General features: G+C 38.3%; 1 protein-coding gene across 6 annotated transcripts in view; it reads right to left on the bottom strand.

Moving 5' to 3' along the window:
• Lar (tyrosine-protein phosphatase Lar) overlaps window positions 1–12,501 on the bottom strand; it is a 306,701-nt gene that overhangs the window by 24,878 nt on the left and 269,322 nt on the right. For all 6 annotated transcript variants that reach the window (XM_029314443.2, XM_029314434.2, XM_029314440.2 and 3 more), the window contains one exon: window positions 755–865. In XM_029314443.2, the coding sequence (XP_029170276.1) occupies window positions 755–865 (111 nt within the window). The remainder of the gene's footprint in view (window positions 1–754; window positions 866–12,501) is intronic.

Below are 12,501 nucleotides of genomic sequence, written 5' to 3'. Positions count from 1 at the left end.
ATTAACTGCATTCATGATCACATTTTATTCGCAAAGTGTAATAAAATCTCGAACGATTATTTGAAAACCGTCACATAGATTTGACAAATCGCGGCTACGGTAATTAAACCAAAATGCTGTCGTGATTCGAGAATCGCGGCGAAAACACAAGAAACGAGAAGTCTCGGCGCATAATACATGCGACGTGAGTCGCGCGAGCCCCTTTGTGCCGTCCATTTAGTTTAATTGCGTCCTAATTGCGTTACATTAATTTTAATTACGAACAGGAAAATGTCTACGTTTATGACATTGGCGTTATTGTTGCGACGAGCTCGAGTTGCGTTCGTTATTTGATCGACGAAAACATTATTATTTTTGTTATTTCAAATTCTTTTCTGGCTTTCTCATTAAAATATTTCTTTTTTTTTTCATATCTTATAGAATGCCGTTTTAGACAATTTATAATTTGTGAAGACAAAATTTTATTTTTTAAATATATCGTGTCGTGTGATATAGAAAACATTGAAAAAAGTATAAAATACATATATAATAACAGGAGATACATATTAGAATATGTGGAATATAAAATTTGATAAATAGAATTTTGTCTAGAATTATAGATTGTCTAAAGAAGAATTTATAACGCACAATCTTTCTATAAAAGTGAATGAAAGCATCACATTACTAAATTAGAAAATATATTTATGCTTCATAATTAATTAATCTATTATATTGATAATTCTGTGTAAACATTTATAACAGTTAAATGACATACCTTTGACATATAACGTGGTTGATTTGGAGTACTCTGTGCCTACGGAATTATTAGCGACACACTCGTATTTGCCCTGATCGCTCACATCAGACTCGGTAATCTGCAAAGCACCTAAAACATAAATACAACGAATGCTCTAAGAATCGGATATTCTCATCCAACATTATCTTCTTAATTATCTTGCGTTATTCTTAATAATAATTAACTTAGCGCAATTAGATTCAATTCGCGATTCCGCAAATTCATTATTAAATCATTAAAAACAATATGTGTGAGAGATGGTATAAGAGAAATGTGACGTGAAAATAAAACGTTCTTTAACGAACTGCATTCTGAGCAATCTTCATCTTGTGCAATTATTCAGGGCGAAGTATGGAAATACATATGCGGCGGAGCTCGACGGAGCCGCGTTTGAGTGGATCTCTGTATTCTCTGCGCCTTTTACTTCATTTTTCCGCCGCTAATAGAGTTCCTACTATGTTCTGCGGAGACGTTGGGTCCGGCAGAAAGAGAACGGCCGCACCGTGTCATCCTTTCCTCACTCACCCTCTACTTTTTCCACCCTCGCTCGTACATTTCGTTTTCCGGCTCCGGGGTTCGTGCGAGGCTTTTACAATGCATCAACTCCCTTAGAGCGTGATACCGCGATGATGAACTGGTCGTTGCGAGGCGTGTGATTATCGTTGCCGACACTACCGGTTCGATATAATTCAACCTCTTCCTCACCCTTTTCCGGACTTTCATACCCACGCCCTACCTATTCGTAAAATAAACACTGGGAGCACCAGTGGCATCGAGAATGAGAGGCGAGGGACTGTTGTGTTAGAATCGATCATTCGTTTTTCATTCTTTCTCAACGTTTCATCGACGGTTATAATTAGAGGATGATTGTGATGATAACGCAAATAATAAAAAATGGAAAAAATAGTATTTTTATTAAGATCTAAGATATCTAAAAAAACAGAGTATTATTACATCTCTCTTTCAGGCAGAAGGTAGGTTGTGCGTATATTCGCGCTAGAGAACGCATCGAAACGAAAACGCGACAACACGTACGAGGGGATTGGTTTCTCTCGAAACTCGCGATGTACTCTAGATATATATATATATATATATATATATATTTTTTTTCCCTGGAAGACAAATATCGTGCGCGGACCGACGCGACGCGTTGTTTCCCTCGTGAGCGAGCAAACGAAACATGCATGGGCGGTCGCTGTTAAAGGGTTTCTCCGTTTGGATATTATGGCCTCGGGTAAAACCCGAGCTCACAATTATCGGCGTGACCTGGCGCGGCTGTTAATTTCGCGGGCCGACGAATTTTCGCCGGCTCCCGATTTCAGAATTCGTTATCCGCTCGAATGGATTCACGTGCCATACGTGGTGGTTTTCTGTAGCCGCATTGCGATCATGATTCCGATCCGATAAAGGAAAAAGACGATAAAGGAGGTAACTAGAATGGTTGGAATCTCGCTCTTATTATAGAGAAAATTTGATTTGATAACTTAATTGATATTTAATTATTTTTTTCAACAATTTGACCTGTTTCGATGATTGATTTTTATTTTATTTAAATCAAATGATTTAAATAAAATAAAAATATTGAATTATTTTAAATCGATGATTGATTTTTATTTTTTTTTTTAATCAAATTTGTAACTTAATTAATTTCTATCGGACATTTATAATGAAATTTAAAGAATGATTTCTAAGATTGTGTGTTACGTGAGATTTGATTTATATTTTGCAAAATGAAACTAAGTATATATAAATGTAGCCAAAAAAGATTGAGCGCCGGGCTTCAGAATTTTTCGAGCTAGTCCTGGAAAGAAAAGAAGTCATCTAGGATAGAGTTCGGTAAGATAGACGGAAAAGAAGCAGGAGAGAGAGAGAGTAAGGGTCGAGGGTAGAAAACACTCCATCACGTGGGAGTGGGAAGCGAGGCGAACTGATATCGCGTACGATCGGAATACGTAATCATGCCTCATCTACAATTTCCCGTAAGCCGACCAGGAAGGAATGGGCCTGATCGTATTGTTACCCTAGAATCACGTGCGCATTGTTAGCATACCACCGTGAAAACGTTATATGACTGGCGAAAAATATGACGTAAAACGCTCGCTCTTTCGTTCATCCGTCATATTATTAAATGATAAATAAAATTATACCAAGATTTTCGAGACGTACAGCTGTCATTTTGATTAGCTGTACTTACAATTAGATTAAATATATATAATTACAATTTATCGCGATGTTGCAGTGTTAATTGATACACTGGATATCTTCTTCCATTAATTTTCTCCTTAATTTTCTCCTTAATTTGTTAGCCGTTAAATGTCCTTAAATGAAAACGTACGTGTTCTGAATATTCTGATGGGTTTTTGCTCGTTGAAACTTGGTTTCTAACTCTCGTTCTCTAACTAAAAATAATCTCATTCGGGTTAATATCTAGTTAAACTTTGACATGTACATTTCGTGGTTTCAAATTGTAGAGTTTGAGTTATCTTATAAAAAATTGAATTTTTCATTCTTTTACAAAATTCGGGCATTAATAATTTAATATTTGTTCATGCGGTTCGATCATTACTGCTTCTAAATAAATTCATGGCAGTTGTTGTTGGACTGAATTCGATAATAGAAAATTTCTCTGGCAGTGTGTTATTAATTAAAATTAATTAACGTCTTTCTCCTTCTCTTTCGCTCTTCGTCTTATATGTTTTATCTTAAAGCTCATTTTGATATCTCATTGCGTGGTCGGTGTCGTAACTTCTCGCTTTATCGCGTACGTGCAAGGTAAAGAACGATACAGAATTTAACAGGAGAACGCGCGAATTACCATTGGTTTAATGATAACATTTCTACGGCGTAATAGCCGTTTAAAATATTCATAAGGGTTGAAAAAAGGAACGGTTGCGATGAACAATTAGATCTCGAACGCGTGAAACACAACGCAAGACGACGATAATCGCGGACAGTTTATAAATTTTAAATAATCAACGCACGCGAGTGCCACTATGAGCACGATCGACACATATGTATGTATATAATGCAACAGAGCATTAAGAGACATCATCGTTACGAATCGCCGACATAATATCCCGTGTTTCAATTCTTTTCGTAATCCCAGTTTATCGTATCGATCGAAAATTCAAAGTCAGGAATATTTCAAACGAGGAGAAAATATTATAGATAGTGCGATATTTCCGTGAAAAATGATTGCTCTCCGGAACTATATATTTACGCATATATTAGACTTTTTGCGCAAAAGTGGAGTAATTTAAGTCTTAAAACCATAAATATATCGCTTCAATTTGTAATCATATCTTATCCGAATGTTGTTTTTTTTTTTTCAATTTACCTTGCGTCACGTTTTAAAAAATAACAGCTCATATATCTCGTTATGAACGAGAAGTATCGTATATTTCTGGAAATTTTTACTCTTTTATTTTTTGAAGATCAATACAGTGTACATGCGTAAATGTCTGAACTTGGCCCTTTTGTTTTATGATTCACAAAGGATACGAGAGAGATGACATTCGCATCTATTCATACAATACAATTTTTAATATCATACATTCCGTATAAAATTACGAAAACTGCTTCTATTTCCATGTTTTATTTGGCCGTCCGGTATAATGTCTTGTTTTTGTTAAATAGTTGTTGCTCGTACATTTTGTTTTTATATTCACGAGGATATGCAACGAGATACGCTGAATAAAAATAATAGGTGAATACCATGTTTCTCTCGCGTCGGGTCGATCAATATTACCAGTACATGACAATTAACGACGTTTTACGAACTTTGTACTGCGTAACAACGAATTTTTGCCGATGAAAAATGGGCTACAAATTCATCAAGGAATCTGTCATGGTTGAAAGATTAAGATTTACACAAGTAAGCTATGTACAGCATTAAATCGTCTAACATAATAGCATTTGTTTAATTTTCAGCTTCTTAATTAAAACAAGACACGGTACGTATAAATTTTGCATCTCAAATCGCGTTTAAGATATTTAACTCACAATACATTACAACACACATTTTTATGTTTAATTCGCTTTTGATTTTATTTATATTTCAAGGAAAAAATTTATTAAAAAAACTGAAATTGTTTTGATATGTGCAATATGCAGAAATATAAATAAAATAAAAACATTAAACATGTTACAGTTAAACCGTAAAGATAAACAAGGGACGATGATATTTTTAAGTTGTTTTCCAACCGATTGATTCAATCCGTATGAAACTTCGCGATCGATGAAGCACCGATCGGGTGAACGAGAAGCGCGATCAAATTTTCCTGCGATTTGGAAAATTGTGTTCGTTTCTGCCGTTGGTAGGCGCAGAGCGACAGCATTTTTCTCGGCTCTCTCCGTAAAGATCCGGGACAACATCGCATATACGAATGTGCACAACGGGGCACGCGAGTGTGTGCGCAGACGGTGGTGCTCTTGTTATTTGTATGTGTTTGTCGACCAATATTGAAATATTTTCCTTTATATTTAATATTACGGGAGCAAATGCGACACGCGGGATAAAAATACGCGAGATGCGCGCGTCGTCGTCTCACTCTTGCCTCGCAGCCTTTACTTTCCGGGGATAGCTGGGATGCGTCGTTGCACGGGGTAGAATCGAAGGATGAAGCACGGGATGAATTCGCCGGCGAATACAGGATTCCATCAGGATAGAATACAAATAGGAAATATGTTTACATTGAAAACATTTCCAAGTGTGCGCTTGTATATATCCGTCCCCGGATACGCGTTCATCGCGGGCATTGGCGTTGCCGTGTATAGCGAAACTTTTTAATTCCGACGTGCGATATCGAACGTGAAAACTTCAATTACGCCGGAGTTCGACACTTTACGCGTTATGGCGACTTATAGCTTCAAGATCATTAGAGATCATTCAGGGACTTGTCGCAAGATTTTTCTTCTCGTCCAAGTCCGATCGAAGACTCATGTCGTGAAAAGACTGCAAGCTATTTCTTTTAGAAACTTATTCCTTATTAAAAGAAATCATAGATGTGAAAATTATGAAAATAGAAAATAGAATTATTACACAAAATTGAAAAATAAATTTCAACAATATCTTGCTGTACTTTTTTCAAATAAAGTAGAATTGTACGCTTTATATGCTCTCCGACGAAAGAAAAAAAAAAAAAAACAAGGAAAAAAAGCAACTTTATATTCTCAAGCCCCTATGCTCGGCTTAATAAATCTCGTTAAATAGTAACTATGTCGTTGTACATCGATGCTGGTTTGCCGGGATTGTGCGAAGAGACACTTTCTAGAGATATAGCTAGATTGTAAATGCGGCCTGTATTCGATCTCAAATCAAAGGCACAGATGGGAAATTACCGTTGAAAGCGCCGCGGTGTGCTAATATAAGGACAATCGACGACATTATGCGGGCAGATCGCTTTGGACGATCGTCAAGAGAGGCGGGGGCGATATATACACACATTGGAAACCTTGCGGAATAACAGCGACGAAATGAGTTTGCGCCAGTTATTTAGGGGTTCGCCCCGAGTTCTCCCTATTCGGATTAATTAAAGTGGAAAGGCGGCGGTGCTCGCTCGCGCAAGCTTCCTATCGCATGCAATTGCGATTTCTTGGCGCCGTGCCAGCTTTGTTCGAACGTTATTATTCCCGCGATCAAAACCTCGTCGAATATCGTCGTTGCTCTGCACGGTTGAGAGTTCGTACCTGGCCCTTTGACGAAGTATCGTTTAAAATAACGAATAACGTTTTCTCTTTCTTTCTCTCCTTTCTCTCGCCCAGCGCTTCTTTAGACAACGAAAAACAGCAAAGAGGATCCGATTCTTCCTATATTGGATAACACGTCGCTCTTTTTCCCCATCCTTCCTCTTTCGCCCAACTCTCCCTCAACCATCGCATTCTTCCCACCGCGAGAGAAGAGTAACTCACTCAAGCTCCCTCTGCGTAGCTGGCGTCATAAGTCAACCCCCTGGGTAAAGGGTGGTCTAATGGCCCCGGAGGAGCTTTCTCGGAGAGCCGCGGTGGTGGAAAAGACGCCGTCGTTGGGAAAAAAGAGGAGGAGAAGACGCGTCCGTCTCGCTATGGCCGAACACGAAGGAGAAAAGGGATGAATGGCGGGGTTAAAAGACCGAGGCCGAGGAAAAGAGTGTATATTGAAAATTTCAGCATAAGTGTTGAGGCGAATCCTTCGTTCCATCTCGTAACATCTGCGTGAAATTTTGCGAATGTCAACACATGTCCGGCGTGTTTCTGCGAGAATCGCGTCGTTTGCAGGATAAATCTTGATGCCGAGTCGCCCGGTTTCATAACCTGCTGATCATTGGTCAAATTGCGTTGTAACGCTGTTAATCAGTGTTAAAATATTCAAGGTAATGAACCGTAACACGGAGAAATTTATTGCGGTTGTAATATAGGATGAGTTCGCAATGATGACGAGCTCGTGATTGCTACACATTATAAGACAGGGCTAATTTTCGCGAATAGAAAGAACGAATTCTTGTTTGCAAAAATCGATATCGTGAAAAAAGGACAGTAATGTGCGAAGAGTGTTATTATACAGGAGGAAAGAGAAACAACGAACAAAAAGAGGAAAAAAATAAAATGCACGATAAGAATATTGCGCTCACGCTCTCGTTGCATCGTTTGTGTCGAAGTTGGTTTCTTTTCGTTATTAACTCAAAGCAAGTAGAATAAAGTAGAGAACATTTTGCCAAACATTTCATTTTTACACTAAAAGAACGTGAATATTTCTCTCGTATTGTTTCGTCGATGAATTGCGAAAATCGCATTAATTTAACACAGTATTACTTCAGACGTGATGATTAAAACCGTAATTACGCATGATATAAAATAGAAAAGCTGCTTGTTATAGTTAATTCTGAAAAACATTAGATTAAAAAAGTATGTAATAAGAATATTTCAGCCATTAAACGAACTTTGTTATAAATATTATATGTAATGAGGTTTTTAGAGAACTATTACGTGAAAAGAAATTCAAAACATTTTTTATCTCGTAGTTATGAAAAAATCATATGTTGCGTTTTTATTTTTTTCAAGACTTATAGAAAATATGTTTCTATTGCTTCCTTTTCTTTTACATCTCCATATAAAAAGAGAGATGTAATTTACGTTATAATTCATTTACGTATGCAATTATCAGTATTTATTCTCGTCTTATCATCACGATTAGAGTTTAATCATGAGTATCTTAAAAAAAAAAAAAAAAAAATTCAAAACATCGATTAGAATTTGAATCTTCTTCTCTTTAATATATTCTTACTTTACTCAATTTCGAAGATGATCCAACAGATCGCGACGCGGTGTCTTTAGTTAGAGTTAGTTAGAGTCTTTAGTTAGTCACACTACTATATTACGTCGCTTGTTCCGTAGTTCAGTGTTCGCTCGTCAAGTTCCGGGAGGCTTTAAACGGGGAGGAGAATTTTACGAGTGTTGACGAAGCGCTAAGCGACGTCTCCGCTTTTACCCCGTCCGCGTCTTGTTCGCGGCTTTACGAGCCGGAGGAGGACTGCAAAATATAATTTAACGATTCGTCGTGTTAAGTTTTGCCCGCGTCGTTGCACTCCTGCGAACGCGACGTCGCGCGAGAACGACCGAGAGAAAGAGAGAGGTTTCTTCAAGGATCTCAGTGGCGCGTCAAGCCGAGCCACCGAGACGCCGCTGAGAGTTAAATGAAACGTTAAATTACTTTAACTTATATGCGCGCGTATCTAATTAAATTTGCCCTCGCGAGTTCTCCGAGAGAATAAACGTGACTTATCGAGTCACACTTAAAGTATGCTTCATTATACGTGTAAATATCTTATTTTCTTGTGAGATTTTAGATTTCTCATCAAGATGTATAATAGATTGACGTGGATTTTTTCTCGCTATACAATTTTCAAATTTTAAAATTAAAAAAAGATTCTTTTGTTTGACGTCTGAAAAGTTGACAATTATCATTTTTATGACAGGACTAAATTTCACATTACTCGTATTAATTATTCAGAAAAAAAAGATCGATTTTTATTCGTTACATGTGTATGTATAATTTACCATTGCACTCTGGGGAAAACTTGGTTGCATTCATACGGTTCTTATGCTGATGGTGGAGGTGTTAACACGCGAAGTGCGAAGATCTCGCAGAATTTAATCGTGCGCGGTGAAAATGCGAGAGAATAGTTTCGTAGTCTCAAGCGCTATTCTATAACAAGCAAGGACGCTTTGATATCGTTAATGTACATCGCGGATGTAGCTATTCCCGTAAATTAACGCAAACAATGGTATATGCCGGCGAGTATCTGGAGCGTGCGCGCGCGTACAACAAGCGCCACAACCAGAGAGCGCGCAGTGAGTTAAAATTTTAACACTGGCTTAATTCTCGCCGACAACGCGGGGCGAAGCGCCTGGCAAATTTAATCTGCGAGATTTGAATAATACGTATGCACGCGTGCAATTTTCGTATAATTCTATATTTAATTGTTGCGAGAAAACGGATGAACTTGGAGAGAAAAACGCTCATCAGTCTCCCTCCTTCTTCGCTATTTCTATTATATAAAACGCTTGCCATCCTCTATTATATTTCCTTGCTGAACATACGTTTTTCATCTAACAAACATTCATATGCGCAGTTAATTTCCCAATGTTTGTGCAAACTGCACAAAATTAATGAATATGTTGAGATATGCATGAGAAAAATTTTGATAGTTCGTTATATATGTATATAAAGCTATTCAAAGCTTCGCTTGTCATTAATATTATTGAGTTATTTGATTAGCAAATATATAAATGATTAATCAGCTGAAAACAAAATATTATATATATATTACAATAGAGAATATTAAATGTTGGAAAAAAGATTAAAATATTTGGGTTAACATTTTAATAAAATGTTTCATAAATACTTGTTGTACACGTTTTACAAGCGTTAAACCGCACAAAAGGTTCAATGTGTAAAACATAATTTTTTGTTGTAATATTTATTTTTTTTTAATAATAAAATTTCGAAAATAAATTGCGCATGTATCGAGAAGTTTGTATTTTATTTCGGAGGAAAAAAGTGATGTATCGAGTGTATAGATGGATAGCGTATGTTATTTTTGGCGTCGCTCTATGTTATTTGGTGACGTCCACTTCTTGTTTCGAGATAAAACATTGCAACGAAAACGATGAAAAACGCTGTCAAGAATGCATCATCAGTCCAGCGAAAATGTGCGAACGGGCAATCTATCGCGCGGTATCCCGCAATGCGTTAACGGTATCGGTATCGAGGGCGATAGATACGACGACACGTGCGCGCTCGCGATTTTCGAGCGAGCTCTCGCTTAACGAGTTTCGAAGACAGGTAAGATTTACGAGAAAAATGCTTGTCAGCGCGCGGGATGGAATTTATGAAAACTCTCGTTTTTCGCTCCGGCCGAGCTCCGTCAGTCGGCGGCTCTCGCCGACGTGCGTCTTTTCTTTCCGAGCGCGGCATGCTTCTTCCTCTCCTTATTTCTCGTCCATCCATTTTCCTCGCGCGAAACTTGGTGCGCCGCTGCATGCGGAAAGTACATCGACTCGTGATGTACTTTTTGCGATACATTAAGCCGTATATTTTATGGGACGTGCGTATAACGGCGGTAACATGCTCCACGGAAACGCACTATATCGACTGGGGGATGAAAGGGAGAAAGAGGCGTTGCGAAGACACGCGAATAACGTTCAGGGCGCGAGAGCGAGTGACTGATGTGACTCCGGGGGTCACCCTTCGCGTAGGCTGGGGTTATCAACCCCTCTCCGTTAAATTACGCTTAACTCGATCTTATGGTCGACAATGGCACCGTTATTTCCACTCGATAAAAAGATGCACGATGATAAATAGCGCGGCTCCCCCCATTGACAAATTTAATTTACTGGATGCTGGGGATCGCGGCTGAAGACTGACATTCGCAGTGCTATATAGTACATTTCTTTTTATATCGTATCACGCTGAAATGAATTTCAAATATTTTTAGATCTTCGTTTATTTCCATTTTTTCACTTTGCTCTATCATATCTCTCTAAATATTCTTAATACCTCTTTTGCTATACCTATATCGAATGCGATTAACATAGATGATAATTGTAGCTTTAAATGAATTTCGGAAATTTGGACTCTATATAAATTTATTGTCGCTATACTACGTAATCATTATTACGAACGTATCATGCTGAAATGAATTTCAAATATTTTTTGATCTTTATTTATTTCCATTTTTTCACTTTCCTCTATCATGTCTCTCTAAATATTCGTAATACCTCTTTTGCTATACCTATATCGAATGCGATTAACATAGATGATAATTGTAGCTTTAAATGAATTTCGGAGAAACTTGGACTCTATATAAATTTATTGTCGCTATACTACGTAATCATTATTACGAACGTATCATGCTGAAATAAATTTCAAATATTTTTAGATCTTTATTTATTTCCATTTTTTCACTTTCCTCTATCATGTCTCTCTAAATATTCTTAATACCTCTTTTGCTATACCTATATCGAATGCGATTAACATAGATGATAATTGTAGCTTTAAATGAATTTCGGAAACTTGGACTCTATATAAATTTATTGTCGCTATACTACGTAATCATTATTACGAACGTATCATGCTGAAATAAATTTCAAATATTTTTAGATCTTTATTTATTTCCATTTTTTCACTTTCCTCTATCATGTCTCTCTAAATATTCTTAATACCTCTTTTGCTATACCTATATCGAATGCGATTAACATAGATGATAATTGTAGCTTTAAATGAATTTCGGAGAAACTTGGACTCTATATAAATTTATTGTCACTATACTACGTAATCATTATTACGAACGTATATATGTGTTCGAATAGTAACAGCAGTAATAGGCAAACCTTCGGGGGAGAAAAGCGAGGGGGAGAGGTAGCAAAAACGCTAAAAGTACACGCCATTATTCCTCCCATCTAATTACAATAATAATAGCCGCGTAACGTTCCGTCCCTCTCGCTGCCGAATGAATTTACATAAACGCTCGACATACTTCATTATCGCGGCTATCGATCGTGGAAACGAGCGTTCACTCGAGGAGAGAATCCGCTTTTCAGATGGACGAATTTTTACGAATGCACCGCGACGGAGCAGCACGCGCGGATCGAGTTTCCGGTCGGTCGGTCGGTGTCTCGGCGGCCATCGAACGAAATTTCCTTCGCGCCGTGACGTTTCTTTACGGCAATTTCTAGCGAGATTGCCACGCCGCGCCCGTATGCATCGACGCCTCGTTCCTACACGGCCTCGATGCATACGGATGCGCCGAGTAGAGTATGCAAACGTATCCATAATACATAACTCGCGCACGCACACACGACGAGGCACGTGCAAGTCGCCCCGTCTGTGTGCATACGCGTTGCATACACATATATAGCGGGGGCGGCTTCGCTGCATCTAATGTACACTTTTCACGTCGCGGCAAACTGCGGCGAGCACCGTAAAGATAGTCCGGGGAAGTGCACCGCCGGTATTACGTGACGTGCCGCTCGATAATGATACCGCCGTCGTACGATAAAAACAAAGTGAGCGTTATACACCACACATGCATTCGTACGTACGTACGAGCGCGAAGGTGCAGCTCCCGGTGCAAGCGGCGAAGGTAATGATAATGGGATGCATCGCGCTTTAACGAAAATTCCGGTATATAACGCGCGCTGAAAATTATTCGTTCGCCCTCCCTTATCGCGCACCCGTCGACTTCCTC

This window comes from Nylanderia fulva, unplaced genomic scaffold, assembly GCF_048542155.1.
Source record: "Nylanderia fulva isolate GAGA-0341 unplaced genomic scaffold, ASM4854215v1 Scaffold1, whole genome shotgun sequence".
NCBI classification, from domain to species: Eukaryota; Metazoa; Arthropoda; class Insecta; order Hymenoptera; family Formicidae; genus Nylanderia; species Nylanderia fulva.
This window is presented reverse-complemented; position numbering and strand designations above follow the sequence as displayed.